General features: G+C 39.5%; 1 protein-coding gene across 1 annotated transcript in view; it reads left to right on the top strand.

Moving 5' to 3' along the window:
* Positions 1-19,429, top strand: part of STK10 (serine/threonine kinase 10) — a 70,921-nt gene that overhangs the window by 21,931 nt on the left and 29,561 nt on the right. The window contains exons 3-4 of the mRNA XM_072146178.1: positions 7,220-7,268; positions 8,275-8,424. Of these exons, the coding sequence (XP_072002279.1) occupies positions 7,220-7,268; positions 8,275-8,424 (199 nt within the window). The remainder of the gene's footprint in view (positions 1-7,219; positions 7,269-8,274; positions 8,425-19,429) is intronic.

Raw genomic sequence — 19,429 nt, 5'->3', positions numbered from 1 at the left:
GCTTGAGCTTGGATTGTCGGGCTTGTTTAATTTTGGCTAATTTGATATAAATTATAATGCATCAGGGGTGTATCTTAAGAAAAGATTAGACTTGACAGATCCTATAAAAGTTATGTAACTCCTGCAAAGGGATTCAATGTCATTTAACAGCTTATTGAGTTCCAGAAGAGAGTTCACGATTTTAGGTGAGATCCCCACTGATCATGAGAATGGGGACCCTTTTTGAATGAAGCGGCAGGTCCAGCAGGTGCCCTGTCACTTAATTCCTTAAGCTGGGAATGTTTGCACACATTGTCGGCTATCTCCGCACACCCACTCAGTGGCATGCAGGGAATTGGGTATGGGCTGGCATACACTTGTCCCGCATATTCTGCATTCATTATCATGTTTTATGCAGTTGTAGGGCATAAAACAATCTCTTACCTAAACACACAATAATTTCCCAGAATCAATAAGAGGTACTTATTGAAAGTAATTAGAAAAAATATGGTTTTGTTTCTGTTAAAAGTCTATGGCATGTACAACTATTACTTACTACTGGAAAAATGTGTCAGCCTTGGTCATACTATGGGTTATACAGCACAGCTCTATCCCCCTAGAGTGCATACTTTTGGTCATGATTGTACTTTGGGATCGTGTGAAAGAGCAGCTGTGGCGTCTCCTGTGTCTGTCCCTTTTCATGCAGCCTAGGTTTCTAGGCCTTTTAGAAGGAAACTTTTATTTCTGAGAAACTGAGCACATTGGTACAAAGCTTAGTGGTGAATTCAGCTTATACTTTTCTCCTCGGGGCTTTGAGAAAGCTAGACAGAACAGATCTTCATATGACAGACATTAACAAATCCTGATAGACCCCACTGGCTAACAGTTAGATTTCTGGGATTTTAGTCATTTTGCATACTCCATATTGGCTCAGATGGAGTCATTAGGAGGTGTCCATCCATTGCTGTGACATGTGGACGTCTCTAGGAGACTCTCAGCCTTGTCATAGACTGATTTGAATTATGCCCTGTATTAGACCCTTCTAATAGTAGCAAATTCACCATATTCCTCAGTACTGTATTATTACAGTATTTTGTATGATACAAATGCAACTCAAAAAGGAGAAAGGGCATCGGTAGCAAGGGTTTCAATCTGGTTCAAATTCTTCAATTCAGATTTCAACCTTTGCTACCCCACACTTGCCGGCAGAAGAGTTACACATTTCTGTAGTTACAGACCTGGCATTAGACCGAATTTCATCTGATGCACAACTCCTTAATTCTTAAGCAATGTGGTAGTAGCTCACTACAATTAATATCCTTGTAAACCTATAAAACATGAGGCTAATGATGTATAACCTCATTCCACATGTATTGATGTGCCGTGTACACACCTTACCAGTCACATGCCCACGAGTTCAAGTCAATGGACTTGCACTGAAGTGTCTTGCTTTTTAATGTGTCTGCAAACAAGTCTTTAGGTATTAAAGTTAACTGGTTTTGGCTCCTTTCACGTAAACACAGCTGTATCTTGACCTTCACCAGAGTTAGGTAAAGGGAAAGGAAGTTTGCGGGGGAGGAAATGGTTTGTTAATGATAAAAACTTGTGCTGACTTCGAAGACCATTGAGTGCTTTCCTAGATGGTGTTCACTTCACAGTTTGCTATGCAATTCTCTTACATAAATCTCTCTCTGTTCTGCACATGGTTTTTTTTGGCTCCTCGACTGATCATAATTGGTTTTTGTGAAGATCATACATCAAAAGTCAAGGATAACCCAATCACCCTTTTTATGTCTGGAGAAATGGCAACCTGTAATATTTCTCACTAATAAAACGGTTATGGAGACGATGATTAGACGTCACACCCACAGCCAATTCGGTGTTCTCGCCTGCAAAGCAGTAAAAGATCTAAGTTTAGAATCCCTTGAAGAAAATGCAATGCTTAAGATGTTTTATTTCAACAAAACTCTGTCGTGTCCTTCAAGGTGTTCCATCTGCAGTGCAGCTCTTCAGTCCAGGATCATATTATTAGACTAGTGGGGGAAGTCTAGCAGCTCCGAAAACACCTTAGCGTAGAGCACATTATAGGCTTTCCGGTGTCTTAGTAATATTTATTTTAAAGAAAATTCTCCTTTTCTCTGACAGCAAATGAGCTTCTTGTTGTCTTTTCAAGATGGTCCACTTTTACATCATTTCTGTGGAGGATGTCAATTATTTTAGAAGTGTGGGGCTAGTGCCACATGTTGGTGCACCCGCAGGCATGGCCACACCCCTGGTGCACTACGGGGATACACAGTGACTTCTTTTATTGTTGCGACTGGAATCAATGATGGTAGTATTTTCTATTGTCAATCTATCTGTCTTGTTGGTGATGTACCGTACTTAAAATAGTTTTACATAGTTGCTAGAGTGAAACTTGCAGCATTTAAATTATTTTTTTAATTTAAAATATTTTGCAAGTGTGGTTTGGTGGCCTAAACTTAGAGCAAACAAATTATTTTAGTGGAGTAAGTTTGATTTTGTTTTGGAATTTTTTTAATATTTTCTACATTTGTTTTTATATTCTAGAATCCAATTTAGTTAGTGTTTTTGGTGTATAATGTGTACATTATGGTGGGATTTGGTCAGTTTTTGAACAAATCCCTCCAAAATCTGACCATTCCCTCTCCAGAATTTACCCAGGATCTGCAGGTCCTCCATCCTTGTCCCCCTCCTCATTGTCAGCTGCCCTGCTGTATGTGATTGAAAAGCCAGAGGGTCCTGTGATGATCACATCACCACAGGTCCTTTAGCTGACAGGCTTTAGGAGCCGTATTTCAGTATAGAACTACAGATGCTATAGCCACCCCTGTAGCAAGAACTTGAATGACAACTTTAGACAACCCCTGTGTTTTGGTCGTTTGACCCCGCCAGAGCCGTGACCCACAGATTGAGAACCGCTGGTCTAGACTATAGTTAGGGAAAACAATCTCCTATAGCGAGAATACTCACCAACAGTGTTCATTTGGGTCTGTAAATATTTTGCACCTCCACCATGCTGAAGTGGCACTTGGAGATCATGTTATTAGTGTCCAGTAGTGTTGCCAACTACTGCTGTCTTCTTCAGGTGCCATATCTTCATCCAACCTGCACCTGTTACATTGCAGAAGCTTTATACCCACCCCGTAAATTTACAATTTGACCTTATGAGTTTATTACTAGTAGGCCTGGTCTGCTTGTGAGAGCCATGAGTGCTATTCTACATGACCCTTCATGGCTATTGAGGTTGTATTGTTGCCCAAGTGCTGTAAAGAAGCACTGAGATCCATAAACCTCTAAGGTCTCTATATATGGCTGGAGATGAACCTGTAGTTTTACACTTTAGTTTCTTATCCACTATTTTGCAGAAGCAGAATGTAGAGAATGAACACGCAGCATGTACTTCACAGAATCTCAGATTTGCTGCTTTTGTTTTCTCGTTGGGGGGGGGGGGGTGTAAAATGGCATGGTTTCCTGTGAAGAATGCAGACATTATCTGGAGGAAGCAGTTGTATCCCAGAAGACTCTTCTAGTCTTTGTATGGGCTGTGTTATGTGTGGAGGACAAGGCGAAACCATACGACTTGCCCAATAATTGGCTGATATCCTTCACAACGCAGTAGGGCCAGAAACTGTGCTTTTCTCTTTGTGTCAGTTTTTGTTTTTTTTACTTCAATAATAGATTTTAACATTCCTCAGTTTTGTATGCCATATATTAGAATGGTAATAATAAAAATGAATAAACTATAAATAAATTCTACAAAGTTTCTCTGGGCATTGCCTGTACAGGGGGCTATTCAAATGTTTGTTTGTGTCCCTGTACTGTTTTAAATAGAACAGGGCAGGGACGGAGCTATAACCGCAGCGGCTGCATGATTCCCGTGCTTCCGGACGTGACTATGGCGCAACATGGAACCGCTGCCCGCAAGCGGCCGGCTCGGCTTGCAACAATGAACATGCTCTAACTTGCATCAGCGCAGAAAACAATGAGCCAAACCATCAACATACATTATCTATGCATCCTGATGGCACTGCACAGCAGCCAAGTGGTGGCCCCATAGCTCTGTCTCTGCTCCTGGGGCTTACCAGGCCCGTTCCTTGTGTGGCTCCGTGGTCGGCCCACACGACTGATCTACTCTTTTATTTAAGAGTAGCAGCTGCAATTCCCACCATAGGTTTTTAAACATGTCACTTTCCCCAGTTATTTGTGATAATTAGAATTAGGTGCCCTGGTTTTTACTCAGTATGGCTTATACGCAAGTGTATATTGTGTATGTACAAATGTATGTATGTATGTATGTATGTATGTGTATAATACACACACATACACACACCCACACGCCCTTGGTGGTGGCCCGGCCTTGGTAAATGTGCTGTCTAATAGACAACTCACATGGCGAAGGCAGTTTGAAACAAAATATACACACTTGTTAAAGATTTTATAAAATCAAACTACAGGCGGTCCCCTACTTAAGAACACCTGACTTACATACGACCCCTAGTTACAAACGGACCTCTGGATTTTGGTAATTTACTGTACTTTAGTCCTAGGCTACAATAAAGAGCTTTAACAGTTATCAATGGTGCCTGTAATTAAGATTTATTGTTTATCCTGGTTCTTATGATAACCCAACATTTTTAAAATCCAATTGTCACAGAGACCAAAAAAATTTTGACTGGGGTTACAATAATAAAGTATACGGTTTCGACTTACATACAAACTCAACTTAAGAACAAACCTACAGAACCTATCTTGTATGTAACCCGGGAACTGCCTGTATATAGGTAACTGATGTAGTCCACCAAGTCAGGTGAAGTATGCAGTATTCACGGGTGCTGGGGCCCACTCTTTCCTAGTTACACCACTGGAACAGGGTCCTAAGCAGGGACCACCATCTATGCCATGCATTTGCTTATATGAAATATAGTCTTGGGCTGTCCCGATGGGGCAGCCATTCAAGTATTGCATTGGAAAATCCAGAATGTATCTGTCTGTACTCATAACAATGAATTATTGAACTGGATTTGGTTATTAATCATTGTATATTAGCTGTTATTTTACTGTAGCACCTGCTTCTGTCCTTACAATTATGGTATAGATGAACCACCAGAAAACTGTGCTTCAGTGTAAGCAAAGGCTTAAAGGGCATCTACCACCAGGATAAAGAACTGCATGCAAATGAGCCTGACTGACTCCAGGTTCCATAAGTGTTGATGGAGCCTGGAGCCCCTAAGGCTCATTTGCATACAGTCTTTCATCTTGGTAGTACATGTCCTTTAAGTAGTTCTACAGTTCCCTAGGTCACATTAATGCAATATGAATGTTATCTATAACTTCTGTTAGATATAGGAGAATGAAGGTTAGAGGAAAATCTAATCTGAATTGGTGGTTCTGCTCTATCAGCCGCGATGAACCAGTCAGGATAAAATATTGCCTTGTCATCAGCCTTACTTATAAACTTCTGCTATCCTCAGAGGACTGGCAAAAAAAACCCTGAAATACCCTAAATGTATTTGTTTGCTAAAATACGGTGAGCTAGGCCATACCACATATACCTATGGGGAGAACCATTGCACAACAGTAGACTATCACAATTGTTTCTCAGCAGCACACATTTACAGTAGTTATATATTTCCTTCCCATATTTTAAAGAGAACCTACCATTTTAAGTAACCTACCCAAAATAAATGCTTCTTTAAAAAAAACTATAATTAAAAAGCATTGCATTATCCCTAAATAGATCCTTTCAATGACTGCAGTCTTACAAAAATCAGTTTGTAGACTTGTATGCAAATCACTTGATGTGAGTCAGATCACACGGAGGGAGTCCTGCATAGTAAATTTTAAATGCCCTGCCTCCCTGTACTTGATTGACAGGTTTCACTGCTAGGATATGCTGCTGTGTGAAACATTGAAAGAGAGTTCTGTTACACCATTGGGCACTTAATGTCTTCTGACCAGGGTGATGTCATCTGAGGTATTTTTACATTTGTTACATCTACTTCAAGTATGTCGTTGATCACATGAAATCACAACATGCCTCCATGGAGGCATGGGAAGAAAAAGAATTCCATTGAGGTAAGCTGTGATTTCATGTGATTAGATACATACTTGGGGTAGATGTTGCAAATTTAATAGAAGGTCCTTTATCCATTTAGATCGCCCTGGACACATGATATTAAGTTCTGACTGCTGAGCAGAGACCTGGAACATTTGGGGGTGGGGGGAGTAAGTGAGAGGGGCCGTCTGAGCAGGACACGTCCCCTCTGATGCCAGGTAATGTAAGATAAAGTTGATTTATGGAAATGTAAGGGAAACCATTTTAAGCTAAAAGAAGGCTGTCCGTTAATGGCTCTATGGGAACCTGTCACTAGCTATGTTTGTGGAAATGTGATGACAGGTTCTCTTTAAAGGGAACCCGTCACCACTATTTTCACAAATACAGGTAGTGGCAGGTTCCTATAGAGCTCTAGTAACTATCTGACACCCTGCTTGTAGCTAAAAATTATTCCCCTCAGATCCCCATAAAATCAGAGTTATAATCTTGCCTGGTATCTATGCAGCTTTGGAGCGAGTCCACGGGGGCGTGGCCTAATGTCATGTGAACAGGGTGACATCATCAAAGGTCCTTGAGCTACTTAATATGAAAACTATACCCCATGTACATATCAGACCACATAAAACAATCACAGCAGCCTCCATGGACTTCTACTCCTCTCCATGCATACTGCTGTGATTTCATGACATATATGCTTAGTGTATAGTTCCTAATGCTACTAAAGCTATAGGACCTGTGATGTCACCCTGGTCACATGACATTATAGCAGCATTCAGCAATAGGGATGGAGAGGAGCTGCTGGCCTCAGCCTGAGGAGGCCACGCCCACCTGGACTTCATGTAGCCACGCTTAGTTACCAGGTAAAACTATAAAGTTGAATATATGGGAATCTCAGGGGCATAATTTTTTAGCTACAAGCAGGGTGTCAGATAGTTACTAGAGCTCTATAGGAACCTGTCACTACCTGTATTTGTGAAAATAGTGGTGACGGGTTCCCTTTAAAGAATGTTGTTGGACTGTTTCTGGCATTCGTTTTACCTTAACCTTATGAATTGTTTTAACACAAAGTATTAAGCATTGTGTATATGTATATATGACATTCTGCTGGCACCTGTCATATTGTCGGAATGCTTGTTCTGATCATATCTCTTCATTGTTTTACAGATCATGATAGAGTTTTGTCAAGGTGGAGCAGTGGATGCAGTAATGCTCGGTATGTAAACCTTATCTGGACACACAGAACTGGTTGTATTTGAAGAATCAACTCCACATTGCTAAAATAACTTATTCATCTACAGTCCTACTCTGTTAACCAGTTGGCTTTCCATTCCTGTATCTATTGCCATTATGCACAGACAGTGGGGGGAATTTGTTAAGAGTTGGCGCAACGTGTGGCAGCTTTTGATGTTTCTACACCCCCACCACCACCACCACAGCGCACTTCACTGCAGATATACAAGGAGGATCCGTATGGCTAAACGCAGGACCTGCTATAGAATTAGTGTCACAATTTATGGCCGTGCACCAGCAGCTGCAAATTTTTAATGGCTTATATTGTAGAAAACCGGAATAGAATCCATGATAAATGCCTCCCTCTCCAGTGGATTTCATAATACACCACTGTAATAAGTATAATAAGTGTTTTGTATCCTAGTATATTCTGTTTTATTAGGCTTAAAGGACACCTGTCGTCAGATGTCACCACTACCTGTTGGAGCAGCTCACAAGGATTCCTTCCCAGCCTTTATCTAGCTAATTTATACATTAATCATTCTAAAATCATATTTTCTTTATTATGTAAATGAGCCTGGGCACTTTTTTTTTTTTTTTTTACTAAGAACTATGACTTGATGCTAGAGGTTGCTGGAATCTGCATCAACCGGTATAGGAAATGTTAAGCTGACCATATCTGATTTAAGTGTTGGTTACTATATTATATACATCATGATTAAAAGGAATGAAATATTGTTGACCTCAGCATGATCTTAATCTATACTAATATGACCAGATCTGTCACAAATACCATTGCATGTCGGTGAGCTATTTAACATCCAACTTTCTTAACCCCATTCATACCCTGGAGGTCTACTAGCATCTTTGCTTTATGCTATCTACCATTTTTTGAATTTGATTATTTCATAAATGCTTATGGTTTTGTCTTTTATAAATGTGGTTAAAACTTGGATAAACTGATCTTGTGGTTTTTGTTCTGCTGACAGAATTGGATCGTGGGCTAACAGAAGCTCAAATTCAGGCCATATGCAGACAGATGTTGGAAGCTTTGGCATACCTCCATAGTATGAAGATCATCCATCGGGACTTGAAAGCAGGGAATGTTCTCTTAACACAAGATGGAGACATCAAGTTGGGTAAGTGTAACCTTCTTTATCATCTCTGAATGAAATATCTTGCACATTAGGAACTCCTAGGCTCCATTATGCTGTTAAGTAGATTTGAAGGACTTCTTCCTAATCCTTCCAACCGCCAATGAGATTATGCAGGCTTCCTCCAGCCCCCTACCCACTGACTGACAGATTTCTTCATATAAATAGTAAGGTAAGGTGAGGGGGGGGGGGGGTGTCCATCAAACAGTAACTGCAGATCATTAAGAGCGTTCATATCGAGAGTAGATCACATTTTGCTGGAGAGATCAAAATGTAGCTAAATGCAGTCTAAGGAGTGTTCTTCCCCCATGAGATCTTTTTACGTGTGTTGCCCACAGAATATGATTTTTAGTTTTTTCTTTTCTTTAACTTTATATTCAGAACTTTTCCCAAACGCTATCACTTTAAATCTTCATTTATATAGTGACATCATATTCCATAGCATTTTACAGCTTTACTTTGATGGTTGGAATAGTATGACTATTCTGATTTGCACTTCATTTATGTGAGGGGGGGGGGGGGGCTGTTATCTGCATTGATATGTGACGTTTCTGAAATGAATTTGCAATAATGTATATCTGCATATATGTCTGTCACTATGGCATAACAGGACCCACACTTTCTCTATGATGTACTCCTACAGCGAAGCGCTCCCGGATTAGTCAGGAGGCGCCAGCCAGCTGCACTGGCGTTAATTGCTCTCTTGCTGGTGACCAGTCAGTCTTGAACAGTTGCAGCTAATGGTGAATGTGCAGCAAGGGGGAGCAACCCCCTACCCAACCGTGCTGCCCTGCTTCTCCTTAGGCAAAGCTCATTTGGCATAGAGGTAGCGTAAAAAGAATAATCACAATGCCTGGCAGGTTGCTAGACATTCCGATTATTTTAAGGCCTGTTTGACACTGCTGAATATCCCCCACAAGTGTACATATTTTGGAAAAAAAAAATCCTTGTAATTCTTGCAAAAAACTAACAAAACTTCTGTAACTAAGAGCGGATCTATAGTCTCGGCATTTCACCTACAATAGTGTTCTGGTTGGCTTCTAGGTCTTTCCAATAGATGGTAAAACTGAGCCCACTGCAGTAAATCGTGGGTCACAAATATCACCTACAGTATTGCTACCCTCCTCATTCTGAAGAAGGGAACCAAAATGCATCTAATATGGCAGATGACCAATGCAGTCCATAAGGAGTTAAACTCCTGTGTACAAAGACCACAAGAACAACAGGAGTGCAGGTCCTGGATTTTAGGGGAAACAAGGGGGGAATTTATCAGGGTTCATACACCAGTCTTAGGACATAATCGAAAATAATTGCAATTACTGGCGAACTGTTAAAGCTGCCTTCACTCCAAGGAATTGTGGAGGAATGTATAAAATGAGGAAAAAAACGGACTATTCTGGGGTGCTTACAACCTGGTACGGTGGAGTGTCAACACCAGAGCAGAAAAAACTGATTCTCCTCTTGTCTTCAATGCATGTAATTGGTAGATGTCAACTTCCATTGAATCTTGCCAAATGTAATAGATTGGAGTTTGATGGTCCTATCTTATTGTGCTTTTTTTTTTTTTTTTTTTAATAATACTGTAATATGGCTTACATTTTGTATATCATTTATTTCTTCTTTTACTGTGGACAGTATCTTCCTAAATTGCCACATGATTTGTGTATCGCTCCTGTAGGTGTGTGAAGTAACATCTCAAGACTTATAATAATAATTGTCTCCAGCATTATACCACACAGAATACCTCTCCCCCCATCTTTACCATCATTTTAATGCGTTTTGCATTCTTCTGAAGTCGAGCTTTCCCGTATCTCAGACAAACAGAGCATTCAGTGAGGCAATTTGTTATGTCACAGACTTAATACTCTTGCAGTGGATCAGTTTTATGCAATCAAAGCATAATCTGCATTTTTTTTGCCAAGAGGCTATTAGTTTAATTGTAATCCTTTTTTTGTTGAAGTAGAAATATCCCATGAGGCCCCGCTCTTTTAAAATGAGCTAATGCTAACCACTGCTCCAAGAATTACACTGATCCTGTGTGCGGCACCTCCATCCCAGATTGCATGATCCTGAAGCTAACCTTTGGGGGGGGGGGGACTTCTTGAGCAGAAGTTCTGCCAAACTTTTAGAGGACGCATTTGTTATGTAAATTGTTTTAGCTCTCAGTTCTGTGTTCTCAAAGTAAAATGTCTAAAAATAACCACTGAAACACAGAGGTGATCATCTAATGAGAAATTACACACAAATACTCTGCAGTTCTCTTTTAGCACTGTTATAATAATCTTTTTATATAGCACCCTCAAGTCTGGTAGAAATTTAAAATTTCAGCTTTAGCCCAGAGGTCATGCATGCATTCATTCATTCATACAGTACAGTATAAGGCGCACCGGAGTATAAGGCGCACCATCAAATGCCTGCTAAAATGTCTAGGTTCATATATAAGGCGCACCGGAATATGAGGCGCACCTGATTATAAGGATGAATGACCAGCAGGTGGCAGACCTGTGCACAGTTCAAGGCAGCTGTTGTCTGTAAGTACGGTTCATATATAAGGCGCACTGGACTATAAGGCGCACCTTTTGATTTCTGAAAAAATCAAAGGATTTTTAGTGCGCCTTATAGTCCGAAAAATATGGTTCATTCGTTCATAGATGCATACATAGTGTATGACTATCAAATGTACCGCAGTGATTGTAACACCTTTTAAAAGCGGTGAGGAAAGCGGCCGATGGGGGAGTTTCTATTAAGATCGATGAATTGTGTACCTTACTTAATAATCCCCGACCTAGCACACAACACAGGGGATTGACCAAGCGGTTCCGGCCTCTTAGAGATTCTGTCACTTGTACCCCGGAATTAAATCTACACCATGACATAGCTATAAGAGCCCCGGTTACTGGAGGAAACAACCCCCTGTGGGGACATATTCTTAATCAGAAGACCCAGGAGCTCTGATTCTTTTGGATACCTGATGATATTATGACTGAGGAGTCATGCTTTGTGCAGCGCTGCATAATCTGTGTGCGCTATATAAATAAAGAATTATTATTATTATTATCAACTACACAGAGCTAAAGAAGCATTCTGTAATGAGTAGAGGAGAAGGCAGAAGCGGTAATAACTGCTTCTCTCTATGATCGTCCTGCTGCCGGAGACCGTCCTGCTCCTGTGATTTGTGAGGCTATGAAAGACTTTGATGCTGACTTAGGTTTGGGAACGTGATGACGTGCTGACGTGCGGAGGCGCGCGCGTCCCGGAAGTAGCGGCTGGTGTGTGAGTGGAGTGGCGCGGAGGAAGGTAGCGCGAGAGAGACCCGGTGGGGCCCGTGAAGATAATGTCCGTGAAGACATCTCCCGGGACTGTTTTGTGATCCCCGGAATGACCGGTAATGGCCGCCTGAGGAGACAGCTGCGGCTCCGGGGTAGTGGTGATTAAGAGAGAAAAGAGCTGAAGATCGGGGAGAGAAAGGAAGAAAAAGGGAAAAAAAAACAAAAAAAAAAAAACAGTTCCAGAGCCCTGAGAGGACTGAGACCCGGACCGGACAGGAGCAGGGGGGGAGGAAAAATTGAGGTGAACGCCCGGACTGAGTTAAGGATCTAAGATGGGAATTAACTTGGTTGCCTAACTGTGCTGGCCAACTGCTGGTAAAACCGTAAGTAAGTGCCTGTCACTATAAACCTCTAAAAAAGGAAGAAGTAAAAAGGAACTGATAACTAATCAATTAATAACTATTGGAAAATAGCAGAAGTTTAAAAAATGGTATACGCACAGCAGAATGGGAAGTATTAATTAAACGCTATTTCCTAATTGTGTGAAGAGCTAACTAGCTACTAATTTATTAAAATAATAGCAGAAGTGCAACAAGTGTTAACACGCAGTGGATATGTGAATTGATAACTAACTGCTATTTCTAACTGTGTGAAGAGATAACTGTCTACTAATTTACCAAACAATAGCAGAAGTGTACACAAAGTGTTAACAAACAATGGAAATGTGAAGTGAAAATTAACTGCTATCGTCTAATTGTAAACAAGTGTTAACACACAATGGACATGTGAAGTGATAACTAACTGCTATTTAGTAATTGGGTGAAGATTTAACTATCTACTAATTTAATAAATTAATAGCAGAAGTGTAAACAAGCGTCAACACACAGTGGACAGGTGAAGTGATAACTAAATGCTATTTTCTAATTGTGTGAAGAGAAAATTATCTACTAATTTACTAAATAATAGCAGAAGTGTAAACAAAGTGTTAACAAAAGTGGATATGTGAAGTGATAACTAATTGCTATTTCCTAACTGTGTGAAGAGTTAACTATCGACTAATTTACTAAAACAATAACAGACGTGTAAACAAAGTGTTAACAAACAGTGGAAATGTGAAGTGATAACTGACTTCAATCTAACTATTGTAAACAAGTGTTGACACACAGTGGACATGTGAAGCGATAACAAATTGCTATTTCCTAATTGTGTGAAGAGAAAATTATTTACTAATTTATTAAACAATAACAGAAGTGTAAATAAAGTGTTAACATAAGTGGACATGTGAAGTGATAACTAATTGCTACTTCCTAACTGTGAGAAGAGATAACTATCTATTAATTTATTAAAACAATAACAGAAGTGTAAACACAGTATTAACAAATAGTGGTAATATGAAGTGATAACTGACTTCTATCTAACTATTGTAAACAAGTGTTGACACACAGTGGACATGTGAAGTGATAACCAAGTGTTAACACATAGTAGACATGGGAAGTGATAACCAACTGCTATTTCCTATTGTGTGAAGAATTAACTATCTATTAATTTTCTTAACTAATAGCAGAAGTCTAAATAAGTGTTAACACAAAGTGGACACGTGTAGTGATAAATAACTGCTATTTTCTAACTGTTTGAAGAGATAACTATCTACTAATCTACTAAAACAATAGTAGAATTGAAAACAAGTGTTAACAGACAGTGGAAATGTGAAGTGATAACTAACTACTATCTTCTAACTGAAAACAAGCGGTAACACACAGTGGACATGTGAAGGGATAACTAACTGCTATCTCTTAATTGTGTAAAATTATTTATTCACTAACTCTGTGACAAGTGCAACATCGTTTGATGGGCCATATAGGTCAACTGTTGTTGCTCTAATATAAAGTAACAAAGCCCCTTTGTCCTACTGTATAGTACGGGAATTGCCAATAAAGCCTAATACAGTCAAAGGGAACATACACTGCAATTAACAGCCTCTGCTCGGCCTCTCTGTTCCTCGCATACTTCACCATTCCGGTCCAAATGCCTACCTGTAACCACATGTTAAAAAAATAAATATTGCATCTCTGACCTATGGGAAGACCAAAAAAAAGCCCAAAAAAGGCGGAAAAAATGACATCATATTACACACCAAGTCTGAGGAAAAACAAGAACAAAGGCCAGACAAATATGAATACTACACCTCCAAAAGATAGAAATGAAGAGAATAAGGAGTGTGCTACAGGGACTCAAGAACCGACAACCCCTTCTAGCCAAGCTTCACCAGCTGCAGCCTTTAGTAGCAACATAGAAAGTGCAATGGAACGTATAATGGACAAATTCTACGATAAAATACATATTGACATGAAAACCCTGTCAAACGAGATCAGACAGGAGGTAGCACAGCTGGGCGAAAGAACAGCAAAAACGGAGGAAGAAATAAGTAATGTAGCACGCACATGCAATTCATTGATAGAGGTGGCTCGAACCCAGCAGGAAAAAATAGAGCGACAAGAATTAAAGATTTTAGAACTAGAAGATCGGTCCAGGCGCAATAACATCCGCCTCAGAGGTGTAGCGGAGAACATTAAAGACCAAGAGATCCTGGTCTTTATATGGGACTTAATGCAAGCGTACCTCCCCGAAGCAACAGATTCAGATCTGATGATCGACAGGGCACACAGATTAAAAAAACCGGATACGGCACCCGCGCAGGCTCCTCGGGACATTATTGCGAGAATCCACTACTACCATGTAAAGAAAGAATTTGTCCAGGCAGTCAGGGCGAAGAAAACGGTACCTGAAAAATACAAGGATATAAAGGTGCTGCAAGATGTGTCTCCTGGGACTGTAAACAAGAGACGAGCATTTAAGAATGTGACTATGAGCCTGCAAGCCAGGAACATACGCTATAGATGGGGCTTTCCAGTGAAGCTAATATTTGAATTTGAAGGTACAGGTCATATATGTACCTCGGCGACCCAAGCAGAGGAACTACTGAAATCATGGGGATGGCCAATAGAAGAATCTGCGATACCCCCGTGCGCCCAAATCCCGCAAAAATTGGATCCTGGATGGCATCGAGCACACAAATAACCGCAAAAACGGAATGTCTGCCACATTAACAGATGGATCATCGATTATATCTGTTACTGTCACGTCACAATCTGGATAGGAAAACTCCAGGGCTGTACTTCCCTTATCAATTGTTTTGGTCTATGAGGGAACAATTATTAGTACATATGGCACTTACATGTTTTATTAATCTTAGTTTTTTCTTTTTTTTCCTCACTTTTTTTTTTCTTTTTCTTCTTTTTCTTTCTCTCTTTTCTCGTCTTCTTCTAAGGTATAAGGGTAAAGATGGGGAGAAAGCGGAAGAGGCTCTGAGGGAGTGGGGGGCTCGATATGATGAGGGACAGTCAAAACATATCCTTGAGAAATGAGTATCAATCTCCTTAGTATTAATGTGAGAGGGTTAAATTCGGCACGAAAAAGGTTTTTGGTGTGGAAAGAAATTATTAATTCACAGTGTAAAATTGTATTTTTACAAGAAACGCATTTGTTACAAAAAGATATACACCGATTTAAGAATAGCCAATTTAGTGTTATCTATTATGCATGCAATAAAAAGAAGAAGAGTGGTGTCCTAATAGCAATCCATAATAGTCTGAACCTTATAGTAAATAAAATAAATAGTGATGATGAGGGCAGATATATCATAATGAACTGTAATTTAAATAACACAGCTTTTACGCTCGCCAACATTTATGCCCCTAACAGCAATCAAAAAAAATTCATAAAAGAAATATTTAAAATAATTAGGGAAGGCCAACAGGGGGGAGCCATTATTGGGGGAGACTTTAATTCTATAATAGATTTGGACTTAGACAGTACCGGTAATGCAAAGAGAATATCGATTAAAGACATTATATATCAACAGAATTATCATGATGTATGGAGATATCTCCATGGGAATGAAAAGGATTTTACCTTTTTTTCGAAGTCCCATCATAGCTACTCTCGTCTGGACTATTTCCTAGTTGACTTGAATTTATTACCTGCTATAAAAGAAGTGGAAATAATGCCAATGGTTTGGTCCGACCATGCTCCTATTAAACTTTCATTGCATATAAATCAGATTCGGAAAACCAGACCGAGATGGAGAATGAAAACAAGATTACTTAAATTGCACCACAAGGAAATAGGCATAAAGGTAAAAAATTTATTAGATAGTACAGGGAATGTTAAGCTAAACTCGCTCCAGTGGTGTACACATAAAGCTAGCATCAGAGGGACTTTTCAAGAACTTAACAGTAGACAGTGGAAAAGTGATAACAATGAACGTATAAAAATAATCAAAGAGATTGAGGTATTAGAAAAAATTCATAAGGAGACTAGAGACGCTAGTAGCTGGGACAAGCTAAATAAAGCCCGCAATAAGCTGCAGAATACATTTTTGAGAGAATATACGGAGGATTTGTATAAACTCAATGCAAAAAAATACACACTGGGACACAAAGCAAAGGTGTTAATGAAAAGTCGAGTAAGGAAGCTGTCCGACAACAGGATCGAAGCCATCAAAAATAAAGCGGGAGAGATAATTAGTGACCCTCAAAAAATTTTGGGGGTATTTGCAGATTTTTATTCAGGTCTTTATAATTTGGAAAAAGTAGAAGGTTTTCAGAAGCCAGACCTGGGCCGAATCAACAAATTTCTCGAGACATTATATATTCCCAAACTTAACAAGGAAAAAGCTGAGGCCTTAGGTGCCAGGTTCAGTGCTGAAGAAGTACTTAGAACTATGGAGAATCTAAAAAAAGCAAAAGCCCCGGGCCCCGATGGCATCATTAATGAATTCTATATAGAATTTGCTAACATTCTCTCCCAACCGCTGACTGATTTATTTAATAACTTTAGGGAAGGAGGAAAATGTTTGAAAGAGATGTTGGAAGCAACGATAGTTACAATCCCTAAAGCAGGAAAGGACAAAACACTCTGCGAAAATTATCGACCGATATCACTTCTTAACTCGGATATTAAAATATTTTCGGCAGTCTTAGCGGCAAGGTTAAGAGTGGTCATTGAATTAATAATTCATCCTGATCAGGTGGGCTTTATGCCAGGTAAACAAACAAGAGACTCAACTAGACGTACTATAAACCTAATTGAGATTGCAAATAGAATGAGAACCCCCAGTGTACTTCTGTCAATTGATGCAGAAAAAGCATTTGACAGAGTACACTGGGACTTCTTGAAGGCTGTTTTGGTAAATATGGGCCTACCAGAAACTTTTATTTCCTTAGTTATGAACCTCTATAATAGGCCCTCAGCCTTTGTATCTAACATGGGACTCTCTAGCGAGAAATTTGAATTAAGTAATGGCACCCGACAGGGGTGCCCACTGTCGCCCCTGCTCTTTAATTTGTTTATCGAGCCCCTGGCGTGCTCGATAAGGCGTAATAGTGAGATAGAGGGAATTAAAACGAACATATCGGAGTATAAAATTAGTTTGTATGCCGATGATATTGTAATCTCATGCTCCGACCCGCTGGTTTCGTTGGAGGCCTTAGGGAACACGCTTGAGGAATTTTCAATGTTGTCTTACTACAAAGTAAATGCAAGTAAAAGTCATATTTTGGTTCTCAACGGGAGTCCTATGTTGGAGCAAGAAATGGCAAATAGGTTTAAATATGTAATCGCAAAAGAAAGTTTTGTCTATCTTGGGATAAGAATAGGACGAACAATAGATTACACAAGAAGAGTTAATAGTCAGTTTGTTCTCAACAAGGTTAAAGAGATATGTAAAAAGGGTTCATCTCTAGTGACAGCTTTACTAGATAGAGTCTTTTATGTCAAGCAAAATATCTTGCCTATAATCCTGTACAATTTTAGATGTGTCCCGGTTCCACTAACTAAACATGTCATTAAGGAAATGGAGAGATACTTGGTTATATGGGTCTGGGCATATAAAAAACCAAGAATAGCGAGGAGGGTCCTCAACTGTCCAAAGAGCTTGGGAGGAGCAGGACTTCCTAGCATAGCGCTCTATCAAGAAGCAGCTTTATTAGAACCTATTAAGAAATGGTGGTCTACAGAGAGAACAAAGGATAGGTGGGAAAGAATAGAATTAGAGGTAGCAAATGTACGATCATTAAAAGCTCTGTTATTGGATAAATTGATAGAACTAAAGGGGAAAAAAAGATTAGGTACTTTAAGGAGGGACATATTAGTAACGACAGATGAGACGTTGCATGCATGGAGTAAGTACTGCTATCTTTTTAAAGATAAAATAAAACTTTCCCCGGACGAAATAGATTTAATATCCGTGGAATGTTTAGTCGAGGATCTTGATTTGACTGTATGGATAAAAGCAGGAATTAAAAATCTGAGTGCCCTGAAGAGAAGTGGAAACTGGATATCATTTAGAGAATTAAGACAGGAATTTAATATACCCCCATCGGATTGGTTCAAATACCTTAGGCTTAAATCCCTACTCCACTCAGTAAAAGATTTTTTGGAGGAATCGGCTAACACTAGTCTGAGATTCATAACATATATTAAGTCATTTAGATCAAAGGGAGGCACCTCTGCAGCATATAGAGATCTTATTCATCGAGATAGTAGGGGTAAACTACCGTACATGGTAAGGTGGGAAAAAGAACTTGGACTGTCCTTCTCAGAAGAACAGTGGAGGAAGGCAATAGAGGATTCAAATAGGAACATCCGATGTACAAATCATATGGATAATCTGTTTAAAATTAGGAGTAGGTGGTATATAACCCCCCAAAAACTTGCAAAGGTTAATCAAGATGCCAGCGAGCACTGCTGGAGAGGATGTATGGCTATAGCATCAAATCTACATATGTGGTGGACTTGTGATCGAGTGGTGCATATATGGAACTATGCCTTTGATCTTATCTCAATAATAAGGAATACTCATACCCCACCTTGCCCTGCTATTGCTCTACTGGATATATATTCGAGGGGGTTCTCTGAGAATGAGAAATGGCTAATAAGTAGACTATGTGCGGTGGTGAGAATGATTATTGCAAAGCAATGGAAATCTGCTAGCCAGATTAATAGAGATTCAATAATAGAGAGTATGAATGAATGCCACCGCTACGAAATGTATATGTGGGAACAAGGCATAATAAGAAGCAAACATTTTAAACATAACTGGCGTCTGTGGCTAAATTTGAACATATGAACCCAAATATGCTTTTTTAATTTCAACCTCAACTCGGTTAGTGCAGCAGATGAGTTGAGATACCTCCTCTGGTCCGGCTGTAGTAGGTCCGGTTGTAGTAACCCGGCTTCTGCTAGTATACTAGATTTATTCTTTCTCTTTCTCCTTTTTTTTTCCTTTCTTTCTTTCTTCTTTTCTTCCTTTTTTTTTTTTTTTCTTTTTTTCTTTTTCTTTTCGTTTAAACATGTGCCATATTTAAGTATTAGGGGAAATACGATGATGGGAGGATTTTTCCTCCATTAATAATATATCTGTTGACAATTCATGTTTAGGAAATAATGTCGATTCAATCTTCATACAGTAATAAGTAGGAACTAACCGTAAGATCTGTTTTGTATGAATTAATCTATGTAATAAGTAGTAATTAACTGTAAGACTGTTTTTTTTTTTTATGTATGAATTAATTTATGTTTACCAGTGAATGATCAATAAACATGTCGTCAACCTTTGATGCTGACTTAGGACCCGCACCACCTGCATTGAGAAGCGGTGG

This window comes from Engystomops pustulosus, chromosome 4 (assembly GCF_040894005.1).
Source record: "Engystomops pustulosus chromosome 4, aEngPut4.maternal, whole genome shotgun sequence".
In the NCBI taxonomy this organism is placed as follows: domain Eukaryota; kingdom Metazoa; phylum Chordata; class Amphibia; order Anura; family Leptodactylidae; genus Engystomops; species Engystomops pustulosus.
The sequence above is the reverse complement of the archived record's forward strand: the minus strand, read 5'-3'. Positions and strand labels throughout refer to the sequence as shown.